This window comes from Chelonia mydas, chromosome 4 (genome assembly GCF_015237465.2).
Source record: "Chelonia mydas isolate rCheMyd1 chromosome 4, rCheMyd1.pri.v2, whole genome shotgun sequence".
NCBI classification, from domain to species: Eukaryota; Metazoa; Chordata; order Testudines; family Cheloniidae; genus Chelonia; species Chelonia mydas.
The window spans coordinates 58,453,750-58,472,616 of record NC_057852.1 but is presented as its reverse complement, the minus strand read 5'-3'; the positions used below and the strand labels follow the sequence as shown (position 1 = coordinate 58,472,616).

At 38.9% G+C, this 18,867-nt stretch overlaps 1 protein-coding gene across 9 annotated transcripts in view; it reads left to right on the top strand.

The window, feature by feature from the left end:
• Positions 1-18,867, top strand: part of LRBA (LPS responsive beige-like anchor protein) — a 549,006-nt gene that overhangs the window by 218,196 nt on the left and 311,943 nt on the right. For all 9 annotated transcript variants that reach the window (XM_043545801.1, XM_043545802.1, XM_037897376.2 and 6 more), the window contains exon 37: positions 15,117-15,283. In XM_043545801.1, the coding sequence (XP_043401736.1) occupies positions 15,117-15,283 (167 nt within the window). The remainder of the gene's footprint in view (positions 1-15,116; positions 15,284-18,867) is intronic.

Below are 18,867 nucleotides of genomic sequence, written 5' to 3'. Positions count from 1 at the left end.
TCCTTTGAATTTACTGTAATCCTGAAAGCAAAATGGAACACCAGGCGCTCAAGGCCAGAACCTCTTGGTCCAGTAGAACAATTAAGGTAGCAGATGTTGCTGTACCTATCTAAAATGGATGGATATGCAAGCTCCAGGATCCCACCCAACATATGCTAGCAGTTGGCTAGGCTAAGTTTCACAGAACAAACTGCAAAGCAATGTCTTTTTTGTTTTTTTGTGTGGGGTGGTTCAATTAGATAAATGGTTAGTAAGTATTATGTTTGACTTGTTTTTTATTCACAGTTAGCTGCATTAGAGAACCTTTGAAAGTAATTTTTCAAATTACCCTTTGGAAACTATTTGCATAGATCTCTTAGCAACATGTGAATTACTTTTTCACATGTGGGAAATAACTGGCTAGGCAGTAATAGTACAGAAAAGGATTTGAGGGTTATAGTGGATCATAAATTGAATATGAACTAACAATATCATGGAGTTACAAAATAGGCAAATATCATTCGAAAAGAGGCTGGATAGCCATCTCTCTTAGATACAAGAAATCCTGCATCTTGGCAGGGGGTTACACTAGATGACCCTGCAGACCCTTCTAACCCTATGGTTCTATGCTTCTGTGATCCTGGCGTATGTCAGACATGAGGTAATTGTTCCACTCTACTCAGTGAGGCCTCAGCTAGAGTATTGTGTCCACTTTTGGGTACAATGCTTTAAGAAAGAAGTGGGCAAATTGGAAAGAGTGCAGAGGAGAGCAGCAAAAATGATAAAAGTTTTAGAAAACATGACTTAGGAAAGGTTGAAAAAGCTGGGCATTTTTAGTATTGAGAAAAGAAGACTGATAAGACCTGATAAGTATGCAAATAAATTAAGGGCTGTTACAAAGAGGACTGTGGACAATTGTTCTCCATGTCCACTGAAGGTAGGACAAGAAATAATGTGCAAAATCTGCAGCAAGGGATATTTAGGTTAGATTTTAGGAAAAGCTTTCTCATTATAATGATAGGCTTTGGAATGGGCTTCCAAGAGAGGTTGTGGAATCCCTGTCACTGGTGCTTTTTAAGAACAGATTAGAGAAACAGCCATCGGGGATGGTCTAGGTTTACTTGTTCCTGCCTAAGCATTAGATGACTTCTTGAGATCCCTTGCAACCCTACATTTCTATAATTCTGTGTTTTGAAGATTTCTAAGTAAATGTTTACTGAACATGCATGATACAGCTACAGTAGCAAATGGTACGTAATTAAAATATATTCACTGTTTTTTTCATTGTTCCATAGATATGATAAAATAAGGCAGATTTCTGCATATATGTAGATGACTGTTAACAACAGCTATATTATATTTGGTTTCTTCCATTTTACTGTGGTTAATATAAAACTTGAATTATTCATATAATTTCATTTTATTGCAGAGTGTAAAGTATTTGTGGCTGTATATTTGATGTGTACATTTGTGGCTATATATTTATGATGTGTACAGAAGCTAAATAAATACTTCTCCTGCAAATACCTTTCAATTAATTATAGGGAGAGCTGGTAATGAGACTTATGGTTAAGGTTGCCTAACACTTTTTCCATTATAAGACTCTTGTCTTTCCATGTCAAATGTCTGCCTCAGACTAAATATTTTTTTGGAAAGTTTCAGCAAAAACTCTCCAGCTGTTTCCTAGAACAAGATTGGGGAAAATTTGGTCCACGTTTAAAGGGGAAAAAACCTAATAACTGGTTACTTGAGAAGCACTAGGTCTTCCATGCTTTGCAGTAGGGGTGTTGTCCTGGTACAAGGGTTGTGGTTTCTGCCATCTGTAAAAACCCACCCAAAATTTGGCAGCAATATGAACATTGGAAAAACCATAGTCTGTGCATGCTCATGTAAGGCTTGTTAGAATTTACAGCTGAATTCTCCAAAGATTCTGGCTGCACTGAGCGTGATCCCTCCCCACGGAGCTTCTATATACTGACCAGACTGTACGTGCATCATCCCCATAGAGTGAGCATGTTCCATTTCACAGCTCCACAGGGGCAGAGGAAGACTTTCCGTGTAATGCTTCCTCATGGCTGCTGGGGCCACAGTGACACCAGACACTGGTACTGAGAGCAGGGTAACTGCCCCTCCTATAATGATCCTCCTGCTTGTGCCCAGGCAACATGGAAAAGAAAAAGAAAGCATCCTGACTCAAATGCTGAGGAGCAAGAATAGAGGCAGGAACAGAGGGGGCAGGAGTGGTTAGGGGACAGAAGAAGGAACTGGTGGGTGGGAGGATGGGCATAGATGGAGTGGAGAGGGACAGGGGCTGGAGAATAGTGGGAGGTAGGAGCAGAAGGGTCTCTAAACACTAGAGAACACTCTCCCCCCCGCCTCCAGAGCCTGGAATTGAACATAGGATTCCTGAGTCACAAAATTCCTGTTCTGTCAGTAAATAACAGTGAAATCCACTGGCAAAGTGCATGTCTCATACGCCATTGTTCACATAGCAATAGTAGGTTTCAGAGTAGCAGCCGTGTTAGTCTGTATCCGCAAAAAGAAAAGGAGTACTTGTGGCACATTAGAGACTAACAAATTTATTTGAGCATAAGCTTTCGTGAGCTACAGCATCCGATGAAGTGAGCTGTAGCTCACAAAAGCTTATGCTCAAATAAATTTGTTAGTCTCTAAGGTGCCACAAGTACTCCTTTTCTTATAGCAATAGTAGTCTGTTATTTTCTAGTAGCTACTTGTGTGATAGAGGTCTGTACTAAGATGGGGTCAATATGACTTCACATAATGGAAGGTCTTTTTAACTTGTGATTTCTAAACTCAAGAAGAAATGTACAAAAGGCTATATTGAAAGAAAATCATTATGGCTGCAAAGTCAAACACTCAAAATTTAGGATATATAAGAAGCAAGATTACCTGTGCAACCCTTGTGCATTATGATATAGTCTTTAATTACATGATCACTGTAACAGAGTGGCCTGGCCATTAGGGTTGTACAACTACACAGCCAGTGTCAGTGAGGCTCTGAGCCTGGGTTGACAGATCTGGGCTCTCAGGGCTCATGCTACTATGCTAAAAATTGATGTGTAGACGTTGCAGCTTGTGCTGGAGCTCGGGCTCTGAAGCCCACCCCCATTCTCTAGGCTTCAGACCCTGAGCTGCAGTGTCTGCACAGCTATTTTTTGTGAGGTAGCATGAGCCCCGTGAACCTGAATCTGTTGACCTGGGATCGGAGGCTCACTGCTGCAGGCTGTATAGACAACCATAAGTGCCAGGAGGCATGGGGCTAGACAGTCCTAAAAGTTATCCATCCCCTGCCTCACCTATCTTGGGAGTAGGAGTTCAAAAGGGAGGAAGCCCAGGAGAGGAAAAGAGAGCTACAGGAGTGGAGCTAACTCCTATAGTGGTCCCATCTCCCATAGGTGAGCCTTGGAAAAAAGGCCAGGCTCCAGGGAGGTGGCTCTGGGGCCAATATTCCTGAATAGGAATGGGGATTAGAGGAGAACCACAGAGAGCAAATGGACAGAAGGGTGCTGAAGTAGGTCTGGAAAAAGCGGAGGGAAGTAGCTGGGAGACAATGCTCTGTCCCAAAGTGGAGAGGCTTAAAGATAGTCCAGAAGGGGTTGGGACCTGAGCCCACAGAGCAAGCTGAAGAGGAAACAAAGTGGAACAGAAGAACTTTTATTTGTCTTGACATTAGTTACCACAGAAGGGGATTGAACTCTGTGGTACCCAGCCAGAGGCTGAGCCATGTGAATCCTCAGGAGAGATGAAAAAACCTGGTGAAGGGAAATTAAGCTAGGGAGCACATGCAGTGCCATATTTCAGCCAGCAGAGGGGCACCAAAGGGTGGCCGCACCTGTGACAATCACATGCGTTTTTTTCCACAGGCCTCTCCCTCATTTGGTGCACAGGATAGATAGTGTTCAGAGAATGAATCATGTTTCTGTATTGAATGAGACTGTTGTCTTTATGACCCCTGCCTTGTTTGCTGCAGAAGTTTGGCGGGATTTAGTGAATGAGTCAGGAAAGTGAAGGAAGAGAAAGTGATTGTGGTAGTTGAATGCCACCATGGTGAACTGGATTCTACCCCTGCCTCTATCATAAAGTTATTGTGTGATATTGACACAGCCTCTTAAACCAAACTTTTGACTAGTGGTCACGAATTGTGTGTTCCTTATTTTCTGAGTACCTAAGCTACAACACGAGATTTATAAAAGTGCTGCGTGCTCACTACTGAAATTAAAATCTATTGGTGCTGTGCTTTCAATATATAAAATGCTAGAAAAATGCTAAGTACTCTGCAAATTCAGATGCAAAGTGTCTCAAATTAGACGATTACTGGGGATAATCCTGATCCTGCCATAACATATTCTGGAGTGCATCCATAGTCCCATTGAGTTGTGTCAGGATGGTGGCCTATTTTAAGGCAAGAACAACATGAAGAGACATGGTCTTGTAAAAGAGAAGTATTGAGGATGATCCACCTGCAAGTGTTTTGAGAATGGATTTAGTGTGTAGGCATGGTGCGTGGTGCAGGAGGGTGATTCATAGATTTCATAGATATTTAGGTCAGGAGGGACCATTATGATCATCTAGTCTGACCTCCTGCACAACGCAGGCCACAGAATTTCACCCATCACTCCTGCAAAAAACCTCACACCTATATCTGTGCTATTGAAGTCCTCAAATCGTAGTTTAAAGACTTCAAGGAGCAGAGAATCCTCCAGCAAGTGACCCGTGCCTCGTGCTACAGAGGAAGGCGAAAAACCTCCAGGGCCTCTTCCAATCTGCCCTGGAGGAAAATTCCTTCCCAACCCCAAATATGGTGATCAGCTAAACCCTGAGCATATGGGCAAGATTCATCAGCCAGATACTACAGAAAATTCTTTCCTGGGTAACTCAGATCCCACCCCATCTGATATCCCATAACGGGCCACTGGGCCTATTTATCATGAATATTTAATTACCAAAACCATGTTATCCCATCATACCATAAACTTATCGAGTTTAATCTTAAAGCCAGATAGATCTTTTGCCCCCACTGCTTCCTTTGGAAGGCTATTCCAAAACTTCACTCCTCTGATGGTTAGAAACCTTTGTCTAATTTCTAGTCTAAATTTCCTGGTGGCCAGTTTATATCCATTTGTTCTTGTGTCCACATTGGTACTGAGCTTAAATAATTCCTCTCCCTCTCTGGTATTTATCCCTCTGATATATTTATAGAGAGCAATTATATCTCCCCTCAACCTTCTTTTAGTTAGGCTAAACAAGCCAAGCTCCTTGAGTCTCCTTTCATAAGACAAGTTTTCCATTCCTCGGATCATCTAGTAGCCCTTCTCTGTACCTGTTCCAGTTTGAATTCATCCTTCTTAAACATGGGAGACCAGAACTGCACACAGTATTCCAGGTGAGGTCTCACCAGTGCCTTGTACAACAGTACTAAAACCTCTTTATCCCTACTGGAAATACCTCTCCTGATGCATCCCAAGACCGCATTAGCTTTTTTCACAGCCATATCACATTGGTGGCTCATAGTCATCCTATGATCAACCAATACTCCAAGGTCCTTTTCCTCCTCCGTTACTTCTTATTGATGTGTCCCTAGCTTGTAACTAAAATTCTTGTTATTAATCCCTAAATGCATGACCTTACACTTCTCACTATTAAATTTCATCCTATTACTATTACTCCAGTTTACAAGGTCATCCAGATCCTCCTGTAGGATATCCCTGTCCTTCTCTAAATTGGCAATACCTCCCAGCTTTGTATCATCTGCAAACTTTATTAGCACACTCCCACTTTTTGTGCCGAGGTCAGTAATAAAAAGATTAAATAAGATTGGTCCCAAAACCGATCCTTGAGAACTCCACTGGTAACCTCCCTCCAGCCTGACAGTTCACCTTTCAGTAGGACTCGTTGTAGTCTCCCCTTTAACCAATTCCTTATCCACCTTTCAATTTTCCTATTGATCCCCATCTTATCCAATTTAACTAATAATTCCCCATGTGGCACGGTATCAAATGCCTTACTGAAATCTAGGTAAATTAGATCCACTGCGTTTCCTTTGTCTAAAAAATCTGTTACTTTCTCAAAGAAGGAGATCAGGTTGGTTTGGCACGATCTACCTTTTGTAAAACCATGTTGTATTTTATCTCATTTACCATTGACTTCAATGTCCTTAACTACCTTCTCCTTCAAAATTTTTTCCAAGACCTTGCATACTACAGATGTCAAACTAACAGGCCTATAATTACCCGGATCACGTTTTTTCCCTTTCTTAAAAATAGGAACTATGTTAGCAATTCTCCAATCATATGGTACAACCCCTGCGTTTACAGATTCATTAAAAATTCTATGTGTAAAGGCCAACATGAGAGAAAGTGCAGAAGTGGGCATGGATGGGGACTACACAGAGGGAATAGTCAGAGGAACAACTTGGGCTGAGGGAAGGTGGTTTGGGGGCTGGGAACAAAAGGCCTAGTAAATAGGAGTTAACTTGTAGAGGACCTTGAAGGTGAGAACAAGGAATTGAATTGTGTTCGGGGAGCTAGTGAAGGGACTTGAAGTGAGGCTGAGCATGATCCTACCATGAGCCTGAGAGTAACCCCTGGCCTGTGTCCAGGGCCCCCCGCCCAGGGCAGGTGGAGGGTCTGCGACTCCCCACAGCTGCCAGTGCAGCTCTTACCCTGACCAGCTCCGGCAGGGCGGCGGCGTCTCGGAGCTGCAGCCAGGCCATAGTAAGAGCCACCTGGGCATCTGTGGGGAGCCGTGGACTCTCCACCTGCCCTGGGCAGAGGGCTGGTGGCTGTTCTCACCCCACACCTCCCAGACAGGTAGAGACTCCCCACAGCTTCCCCGGGCACCACTACTTGCCTACTCAATGTTGGTCTGCCATATTTTAGTATCTGGTTTAACTCTGATTTATTAATTCTAGAACATTCTGTTCATTTGCAGCCATTAATTTTTGGTTGGGTTTACTCTTTGCCCAGATTTTGGTTGCGTTTACTAAAGCAGAATATTGGCTGACGTACCCAAGATCACAGAGAAATTGTCTCAGCCCAGATTAAAATCAGAAATCTCTTGATCACAACTATTCAGTCTAACCACTAACCCAAATAAACTACTTCTGGTAGTGTCTTTTTAGTCTTGTCCGTAATTTTACTAATATGCATCTGGCTTGGTATTTCTGACTCTTAGAATTTTGTCATGAATAGACTGTTTGTTTTTTTTTCCTTCTTAGAGAGAGAAGGTGGGTGAAGTAATATTTTTTTTATTGGACCAACTTCTGTTGATGAAAGAGACAAGCTTTCAAGCAACACGGAGCTCCTCTTCAGATCTTTCCTTCTTAAAATTCATTTGTCATTTTCAGAGCAGATTGGGCCTATTTTCTTCTAGAAATGCCTGGATATGAACATGTATTTTGTAATAAATTGTGTGACATAGATAATTAAGTTAGATGCAGATTTTTTTCTTAATCTCCAAATCAATTAAAAGGTTCGATAAATGAGGTTTGGAAATTGTAGGTTGCAGAGATGAGAAGCCATCACATTGTACCCAGTCGATTAAAACAAGAAGAAATAGAACAGACACAGATAAGTGTTCTGCCTGTGTTAACCTTGATGGCTATTATCGGGGGGATGATGCTATATCTATTTCATTGGCTTAGGCTTTTTTTCATGCTGAGAGAAATCAATACTTTGAGTTGCTGGATGACAGAGGCATCACTTCAGAATTGAAGGTGGTTGTCAGACATTGTCATTGGTTGACTTTTGTTCACTATTGAGTTTTTAAGCTTTCATTTTTCTAAGTCTTATTCAGGAGTCTTTGTAAGATTTCCCTGGGTAGCATTTTTTTTAGTCCAGACTTGAAGCCTGAGGTCAGGGATCAAGTGCAAAGATCTTTGAAAGTGGAAGATTGAAGAGTGCCTTCATTTACTACAATGTCCTTATTTAAAGGGAATTTGCATTGGCAGGAGGACTATCCCTTGTCTTCTGGAGTATTTTTTTCTCTTAACTGATGTTTTCTAGGACAAGTTGTTCATGATGCTAGTAATTTTGAGCCAAGTTAGGCGAAGGAATTGGCATACTTCAAAATGGTTAGTGAAAGCTTTGTGGCAAGTTGAAGTACAGAAAATGGACTGTAAGATAATGTAGTCTTTTTAAAAATCTTTGCTATCAAATACTGTTAGTTAGATGTAGCTTTTGTGAAACATAACATGGTAAATTTAGGAATTGTAGTGATACATATGCAAATGTTACCGTGCATAGGAAACCTTTAACTGTCAGCTTTATTTGATAAGTTTTTCTATAAACCAAAAACAAAATTATCTTTAAAATACCAGATCCTCCCTGTCTCTAGTTCAGTCTAGGGGGATTATCTACTAATTCACCATACCATTTGTTTTTAACAGCATATCTGGAATCATATCTGTCATTCTGATGACAGAATATACTGTTTGCTCCTCTCTCCATGCTATCTTTCCACATCTAGGTACATGGGGTGGTTTTCTCCTTTCATATTTCCTGCTCTAACATGGCTGGGACCAATGGCTGTGAAATCCTCCCCTAATATCTCTAACCATTGCTGTTGTGTTTTTACATTGGACCTGCTTCCAAAACACCATTTAAAACAGGTTTCAAGCACCAAAGTGCTCACGGAAGTGGAAATCTTGGTTTAATTTACTCATAGGTATGTAACGGTCTAGTTACATACAACCACGTAGAAGTCCGTAGGGCATGTGTTGATAGTATAGTTTGCAACCATGATGGCTATCCATCATGAAAGCAGAGGAAGTAAATGTGTAATAATTTGTAGAACCGTAGAAAAGGTTACATGCAAACAAAATCTTTAACCAGCTTACTCAAGATGAACATTTGCAAAATATGCTGGTTAATATAAAAACAAAATATGCATTGTTCATGAACCTCTGATTTCAAATCTTTGATGTAGCTGATCTTCAGGCAACCTATAGTTTTGGTTAGGAGGGGTTCAGGTAATTGAATTTTAACTGTATTGGTATATGTACATAAAATAATTTGTCAGATATTAATATTGGCGTGTGATCTACACATGGTTCATGTTGTAACCTGGCAGTTCTTCTAAACCACTCATATCCCTGATAGATCAATTCTCCATATCCCAGTTGCAAAATGAATGGGAATAAGAGGAGAGGTACTTAGTACTATTCCTCTAGCACCACAATGGCAGTTTCATTGCGTCTCAGAAGGCATGACATACTTGAGCATAAAGAAAAGGAGTACTTGTGGCACCTTAGAGACTAACCAATTTATTTGAGCATAAGCTTTCGTGAGCTACAGCTCGCTTCATCGGATGCATACTGTGGAAAGTGTAGAAGATCTTTTTATATACACACAAAGCATGAAAAAATACCCCCTCCCACCCCACTCTCCTGCTGGTAATAGCTTATCTAAAGTGATCACTCTCCTTACAATGTGTATGATAATGAAGTTGGGCCATTTCCAGCACAAATCCAGGTTTTCTCAAGCCCCCCCTCCCCCCCACACACAAACCCCACTCTCCTGCTGGTAATAGCTTATCTAAAGTGACCACTCTCCTTACAATGTGTATGATAATCAAGGTGGGCCATTTCCAGCACAAATCCAGGGTTTAATAAGAACGCCTGGGGGGCGGGGGGTAGGAAAAAACAAGGGGAAATAGGTTACCTTGCATAATGACTTAGCCATTCCCAGTCTCTATTCAAGCCTAAGTTAATTGTATCCAATTTGCAAATGAATTCCAATTCAACAGTTTCTCGCTGGAGTCTGGATTTGAAGTTTTTTTGTTGTAATATAGCAACTTTCATGTCTGTAATCGCGTGACCAGAGAGATTGAAGTGTTCTCCGACTGGTTTCTGAATGTTATAATTCTTGACATCTGATTTGTGTCCATTTATTCTTTTACGTAGAGACTGTCCAGTTTGACCAATGTACATGGCAGGGGGGCATTGCTGGCACATGATGGCATATATCACATTGGTGGATGTGCAGGTGAACGAGCCTCTGATAGTGTGGCTGATGTTATTAGGCCCTCTGATGGTGTCCCCTGAATAGATATGTGGGCACAGTTGGCAACGGGCTTTGTTGCAAGGATAGGTTCCTGGGTTAGTGGTTCTGTTGTGTGGAATGTGGTTGCTGGTAAGTATTTGCTTCAGGTTGGGGGGCTGTCTGTAGGCAAGGACTGGCCTGTCTCCCAAGATTTGTGAGAGTGTTGGGTCATCCTTCAGGATAGGTTGTAGATCCTTAATGCGTTGGAGGGGTTTTAGTTGAGAAAACCTGGATTTGAGCTGGAAATGGCCCAATTTGATTATCCTACACATTGTAAGGAGAGTGATCACTTTAGATAAGCTATTACCAGCAGGAGGGTGGGGTGGGAGGAGGTATTTTTTCATGCTTTGTGTGTATATAAAAAGATCTTCTACACTTTTTCCACAGTGTGCATCCGATGAAGTGAGCTGTAGCTCACGAAAGCTTATGCTCAAATAAATTGGTTAGTCTCTAAGGTGCCACAAGTACTCCTTTTCTTTTTGCGAATACAGACTAACACGGCTGTTACTCTGATACTTGAGCTTGTGTCCTTTAGATAATTAGGTTAATACTGTCTTCCTTCTAACAGGCATTGCAACCCTTCAATTTTATTGTGTACACTAATAATCTGGTAGCTGACTCCCAGACTCCTTGTTCTTCTATGGAAGTAAAGAAATTTGCATTGGAAAAATAAAACTCCCTTGAGTTAAACTGATGGTGCAAGCCTGCATTGAGGAGTTTGTTTGCTGCATTTACAGTCTCAATAAGTAGCTTGGTCAGACCTCTCCACCATTTTCACTATAGCATCAGTTTCCCTCATCTTTGGATGCTGACATCTAGAGACCTTAGAAAATGCACCTTCCATGATCCAAATGATTCCAGTGAAGTTCCAATCCTAATGTTCCTCATGAAAATACGGTCATTTACTTATAGACCATGTAGATTCTTGTTCAGATTTTTTCTGTGGTACAATGTGCAGGATAATATGAAATTTAATCTGAAGATTGACATCTGCCAGTTTCAGTGTATTTTCCAGATGCACAGTCTTTCATTCAAAATTCAAAACTAACCCAAACTTTGAAACAGCACCAAGTGAATCATTTCCTTAGCCAATTCCTAAGTCTTAAACCATTGCAGATGACACAACTGTTACACTTCACAGATTGGCCTCATAAAATGTCAGTCATATACTCTTTGCTACTTCTTCCTATTCTTAAACTCTATAAATAGGAGTAGAAATTATGTAGCATCTACCTCAGTGAAAATTGGTTAGAAGCAAAACTTAAAACTGATTTACTTGTAGAGGTTTAACTACTTTGGTGGGACAAACTGCTTCTGGTGGAATTGTTGGGAAGTTTTGCTCCGATTTGGGCAATTTGGGGTGGAGAGAACTCTAGTCAGAAGCCTAATTATGGGGGATAATTGTAATTGGCCTATAACAGAGACTTGTCTCTAGAACAAAAAGAAAGCTACTGCCACTTCTGCAGTTACTTTGTAAGTGAAGAATGGAGAGTAAATAAAGATATAAATTAGTACCAAACTAGGGGGAAAAACTCCATAGTTTTAGTACTGTATTGAGATTAATCTTCTACCTTTTAAATGCATTTATTCAATAAGGAACAGATTCAGGATCAGATATTTTTATTTCACCGGTTTCCTGCAAGTCATCTAAGAATTGAGTGTAAAGAAGAAAGCATCCAGGAATAATACAAGACCAGGGCTAACATCAAAATGAACATAGAGAAGATTGGATAAGTAATACTTGATGTGTATTTTACCCTTCTTGACATCTTCTCTTTTCCCCTTCTAGCCAAGCTTGGGATGTGAGACTTATTACTTTTAGGAGATTTTATAATCTTGTAGCACTGTTGGAGCCACTAAGAGCTGTAGGGGGAAAGGAATGGGCATACCACATAACTATCAGGAGAAAGATACTTGGAATTGGGATGTGGCCTAAATCAAGACTGAGATTTGAAGCTGTTGAGCTGTTTTTACCAGACTGTGCAACACATCAGGCTGTTCCAAACTCAGACCCTGACATTGAGTGTAGATACTTGCCAATAGTCATTTTAGCCAGCATACTACCAGGTTGTGAAAATATATCTGTAACTGTAGTCCTGGCTGCTGTCCCTGGGCTGCATGGTAGTGGAAGAGGCTTTTTCTAAAAACTAAGCATCTCTCCTACCTCCCGCCCTGCTGTCTGCCTGTGTCTCATGCATGGAGTCAGCTCTCTGCTCTACTGTCTTAAAGCTGCTTCTGTAGAACTTTGCTTAGATTAATAAGAGATAGAGGCATTTGGCAGGCACTGAGGGACTGTGACCACTGAACAGCTGAGAGAGTAAACCTGCACATGAGCAAAGAGAGAAATCAGTTACAGGGTGGTAGGTAGTGAGGGAGAAGCCATTGTGGGAGATGAAGGTAGCTATGAAAGTTTGGGGAAATAAGGGTGTGGAAAGCCATGAGGAGAAGGAGGAACCATGGTAGGAAGGATCAGTGCTTTTCCCAAGGATAATTTTTCGTGTAAGATTTCAGAGGCCAATGGAGAATTAATGTATATTCTGATGACATTTTGTTTTTCTTTGTTCTCCCTCTCCTCCCACTCCTCTCCATGACATTTCTAAAACTAAAATTACCGAACAAACACTAGAAATCTGGCAGCTAAGGACCTGACAGCCCCACTAATCTTTGGTTTATTTGGAGAATTTTCCCTGACAAAACTTTTCAGATGTTAACAACTATGCATGAGCAGGTGCCAAACATCTGAGAGAGCTGCAACAGCTTCTGCGTCTTATTGTAATAACGTAATATGTTAATGAGCTTGTTGCAATTAAGATTCCAGCATGGTGTGATGTTGTAATTATGATATTTCTGCATTTTAAAGCCTGTCAATTTTCAAACAGGTTATGGGGGAAATAGTAAACTTTTAATAATTAATTTTAAAAGAGTCATCATGTTGGTTTGCTGAAAGAGAGATCTTATTAGTTTTAAACTATTGACAAACTAATGCTATTTTGTCCTATGTACATGCAAGTTTTAGGAGGAGGAAATGCCACTGGTCTCGCCCTTCTTTTGAATGTCATGTCCACACACTGAAATTCATAATTGGTATTTAATAAAGAATGTGTTCAAAATTGCATCAGAAAGAGATTTTTTTTTTAGAGGTACAAGTTCATTATATCTTTTACAAAACGTTCTCGTTTGATTTCCATTTTATCATGTTTTTAAGGTCAAATGTGACTTTAATGTTCCATAAAGAGACAGAGATTGATAATCTGGAAAGAGTAACCCTCTAATGTGATTTATATATATGGATTTTATGTCAGATATGAAAAGTTGCTGTTCAAATTGTAAAGGAGGATCCATTAAAGAGCACTTTAAAACACTTTACTACTTAGCTTACCTTGGACACTTGTTCTTAGAATTCTGCCCTTTCAAGCAACTTATATATAACAGCTTATCAAACATTTACTAAGTGCTGGTGAAGAGAATTCAAAATTGTCATGGGTGCAGGATAGGTTAATATACTGGAAAAGACAGCAGTGTTTAAAAGGAGCTATAAAAATCTTGTTTAGAGGCGGTCATAACTTAGCCAACTTATTTTTTTTGGTGGGGAGGCGATGGCGGGATGCTGGGGTTAGGCGTACAAAAGACTATTCCTGATGTTTAATTGAACTGGAAATTCTACTGCTTATGGTTCACACTTTCTGGATTTCTGTTCATCAGGTGAGCATTGTAACAGTCTTAGGAGAGTTGGGGAACAGGTGAAAGGCAAAATCTAGATGGAGAATTTACAAGTGAATTTGTAATCAGCCTATTCTTACTTTTTTACCATTTAAGGGTGTCTGTAAAATTAAATGCTTGTTAACCACTGGTTTATATAATGTAAGTGTCTATGAAAATCCATATTGGATGTATTTTAGTCATTTTCTGCATAATTGCTGCAATTAAAGAGAGTGGCTGATTAAAAAGTACTTTACTTCATATGTGTCATAAGGCATAACTACTTAATGTTTTACGTGTATAGGTTTTGTTTGTTTTTAATATCTTGATACCTATGCTTGGAAGAATTGTTCTAAAGTCTGCACTGGTTGCTCTCCCCCTGAAAAAAAAGGATTTTTCTTGTTTGTTTGGATAAACATTTGTCCTTTCTACTAACTAGATCATAGAATAATCCAATCATTTACAGAGGCTGAAGTGCTTTGTCTACCTAGCATATGCAATGTGTAGAACTGCCAGATTGAAATCTGAGGAACAGGAAGTCTTAAAGTTGGGGGTGGGGGACTTTCATGACACCACATTAACAGGAAAATAAAGAAAATAACCACCCAGGAAAGCGGAGTTTTTAGTTTTTATGTTTTTAGTTTTTAGTTTTTCACCATTTCGTTTTTATGTAATTAGTCTTTGTTAATGGTGTTACGTTTTGACAGCCTTGAAAAATGAAATATTTTTACCAACAGTTATTGTATGTAAAGTTAAAGTGTTCGCTTTCCCACACTGCTAATGTATCACAGCCTTCTGGCTAGTGAAAAGCTACTTCAGTCTTCATGTCCATTCAGTGTTTTTCCTCTTTGAAACTTCCAGCAAGAAAACTATATGTAATGTACTATCCAAATAGCATATATAAGGTTTTGATTTTATTTAGGGGAAGGATCTTCAAAGGTACATATAGCAGTTAGGTGCCCAACCCCCATTCACTTTTAATGCAAGTTGCATGTCTAACTGCAATCTGTGTCTTTGAAGATCTCCCCTTTGAGACTGGAACTATAAAATCTACACTCTTGCAGTGTGATAGAATCGGTTATTCTGACATGTTCTACTGTCTTGTCAGGTTAGTAATGTTTTAAAAAAATCTTGAGGGAACATGGTGTAGTGGCTAAAATACATAACTAATCTGAGTTCTGTATTTAGCTGTGCTATAGATGTACTGTAACCATAGATAACTACTCTGTCCCTCAGGTTTGCACATCTGTAAAATGGGGATAATTCTTATTTCTGAAGGCTTAGTAAAACTGATTAGTTGTTTGTAAAGTACTTCAAGAGTCTTGGTTGGAAGGTGTTGAAGTGCAAAGTATTAAAGTATTTATTTATTTTTCTTAGTCGCTGTGTGCCCAGTATTCTGCAGATAAACGAGAGGATGAAAAGATGTGTGATCATTTGATAAGAGCAGCCAAGTTCCGAGATCATGTGACTGCATCCCAACTCATACAGAAAATTATCAACATTCTGACAGACAAGCATGGAGCCTGGGGAAATTCTGCATCAAGGTAAAGATAGATCTTTAAGATTTGGCTTTTGTTCAGATATGATGGGATGATTTGGATTATGTCTTCAGATGAGGTCAAACCTAATGGAAAACTGTCATATTACAATTTTGTTTATTGTAAAACAATATATATTTAAAGAAAAATTTTGGAAGACACAGAGAACTTTACTTCAGCAATATGTTATCTACAATTGGGGCTTAATCCATTTTTCTTTTTTCAACAGTCTTGTTTACTCACAAAGCAATATTTGTAGTTTAGTGACTGTTCTAAATACCATTACTGAGGCATATCTGAAATGGTAAAAATACATTTTGCTTTCCTGAATGTAGAGAATCAGTGCAACATATATGCGAAAGCAACAACAATACAGAAAAAAATTCTTCCCCAGTTGGATTTAAACCTCATCACTATGTAGAACTCCAGATTTTTTTCAAATTCCAGTATAACTGCATCATTTATTTTAAAAAAACAGAAAATACATGAATAAATATCCCCTAAAATATTTTCTGTTACTGAAGCGTGGAATGGAATATTTAACACCTGACCAATGGAAATTTATGAAGAGAGGTAACATTGCACCCCCTTGTCTCCGGGAAAGAGGAAAATGGTTTTTTATTATGTTGCATTGTCTACTCATACATTAGAGCAAAACACAACCAAATGAAAATTACATTGCTTTCATTTGGGAAATTCTATGGAATAGTAATTACATTGACACTTGTTTAATTGTTTCTGCGCAAGTCAACCTGATAGTTTCAGCTGAATATTTAAAATGAAAGTTCAAATCCTAGAACTGCGTGTCTGATTAGGACTTGAAAAATAAACTGAATGTGTCTTGGCTAGAACATACGATGCTGAGTCCATTTGCTTCTTGAAATGCTGTCATTTGTATGCAATGAAAGGTGGAGGTAGGAAATGTGAGTGAAAAATTTAATATATTATTTTTGCCAATAATCTCAATTAGCTCTTTTGTATTAAAAACAATTTTATCATGTTCAACAATTTCTCATTTCATAATAGGTTTTGATGGATATTAGCTATTAAGTACTATTAATATTGAGGTTTTTATTATAGCATATTAGAATTACAGTTTAGCCACAAACCCAAAATGTGGTGCTCAAACTGTGTTAAATATGGAAAGCCTTTATGAAAATACTTTGCAAGAAAATACAAAATAATTACACACTTAAACATTTCCAACAACGGTTGGTTAGTTAGTCGCTTTCTATGAACATAGTATTTTAAGATTGTAACAGTGTCTCTTCAAACAACTTTGTATAGCACTTCATACATCAGTGGCTCTTCAATTTTCAGAGTGTGCGCCATTAGTGTTTTGTTCAGTTGTTTGTTAGCTTAAAACAGTTTCTGTCCTTAATGGCTTTTAAATAAGGAGTATGAAGAACTCTTTGCCATTTAGATGTGTTTTGCTTATCATGATGGTACTGGTATAGCGAGATAGGTTGAGCTGTAATTGATAAAATATAGTGCACACAGAGAGTGGGTTAACTATTCTCTGATTTTCTTCATATGAGGTTTGCTTAATCAGCTTGTAAATTATGTAGTGTAGAAAATATGGACATGGTTATTTCTATTTTATAATAAATAATGATCTACAGTGAAATGGAAATATCACATAATGCACTTTGCAATACACTTAACATAATTCTAGGAAACTTAAATGGCATTAGAGAGGGAAAAAAATCTTTATCGGGAAGCCAGAATGCATTTACCCACCATAAACCTGTTTAAAAAAAAAAAAAAAAAAAAGCACACAATTGTCATCCTAATCAAAAGCTGTATTAAAGGGGTTAAATTAATATTTTACTTTCCCTTAAAGAATTGTACTAGTTTTTTGTCATGTAAATTCAATCTTAGTAGTACTTTTTAATATTTGGTTTGTGGTATTTTGTTTTTCATCCTCCTTTGGAATCCATATAATTGCTTGTAGCCATGGCTCTGAAGGCCTAATACTTTCCCATTAATGTCATTTATTTTGTTTCAATATTGATGGCTTTTCTAATGCCCTACGATCAGTGGGCTGCAGTGCTGGCAGCTGGCCTGGGATCGGCAGTGGTTTTAATAAATCACAATCAGACTCATGCCATTACATCAATATTTTTAGTCAATTATAGAGAAGGTCAGGTGCTACATTTGGTATAGGAGCCCCAGCATGTGGCATTTGAGAAACATCTGGTACTGCAACAAAACTGCAAGCCGGGGAAAAAAGAATCCAATTTATCCCATCTAAAGAGACCAAATGAAATCTGCTGCTTTATGGATAACACAATGATGATTATAGCCATTTTGAACATGTTATACTTGCTAGACTTAATACCCTTTATACAGACATATTCCCTAAAGTTTCCATTCAATAAAAACTGAAAATGAAAATATTATTTTCTCAGAAGCAGATGTGAATTGTTGTTTCCTCACAGCAGGCATCTAATATCTTTTGACACATAGTGACCTGCCTGAATGCAATTTGTGTCTTAATATCCAGATTGTACCAGCTTTTGCCACATGAGAGAGAGTAAGCAAGCTCTTTTTCCTCCACTGGATTTGAAGTCCTGGCTATTGCCGTGGCATGCAAAGAAAGTATTCCTTTCACAGAGCTCTGATATCTCTGTGCCCTTTACTGTCATTGCATTTTTTCAAATGCTTAGAGATTTCAGGAAATAATGGGACAGACAAGTACCTGTTCATCCATACATTACTGTCACCTGAAGTGAGGCTCAGGTGAAAACTGAGAAAGCCTGATAAGAATGGTGGAATAAGCAAGAAAGAGGACACAAATGAACAGAGTGGCAGAAGTAATTTTTTTCTGGTGCATAGAGCAGGCATTGTGTTTATTTGGGTCAGGAGACAAATCATCTTTCATGTAGATGACACCTGGTAAAGTGGCTGAATATAAGAAGGATGAGGAGAGATGATGGAGAACACTGGATGAAAGTCTCAGAGGACATACTACCCTTTTCTCATATCGTCCTTCATTGCATTCTAATAGGCTGACTAATGTACCATGGAAATTCATTCTTGGTATTAGAGGGGAAAAGGGTGGTACTCTTCTCAGAAAAATGCAAAGGTAGAACTGCAGACATAAATTATTTTAGAAGCAATAAGGTTTAGGAATTTTTAAGAGAACCTCTGTATATCAAGATCTCTGAATGCTTTTGATTAGTTTAGGAGACTGAGTTTAGGCTCAGGTTTCGGTTGCTTAAGAAACTCTGTTTCAGATTGGTTGAATGTGTTCTAATGGATGCCCTCAAGCAAGAGGCGTCTCTGCCTTAGAGACATTCATCTTTTTTCTGTGTCACAGGCTTGCTGGTAAAAATCTTTGTGATGCTCTCTCCAATTTTTCTTCAGTAAATCAAATCTTCCTTCTTTCAAAAAGATGAATGCTGTAAGGTTGGGGTGTTATAAAAAAAAATCAATGCAGGCAAAATTGAAACAGTATGCCTCTGTATTGATTGGCCTTGTGAAATCGAAACTAACAGCTTTGTAACTGTTCCAGTGGACAGTTAGCTGACCTGTAATGGATAAACTATCAATATTAGCATTACTATTTTATCTTGTAGTATGTCATT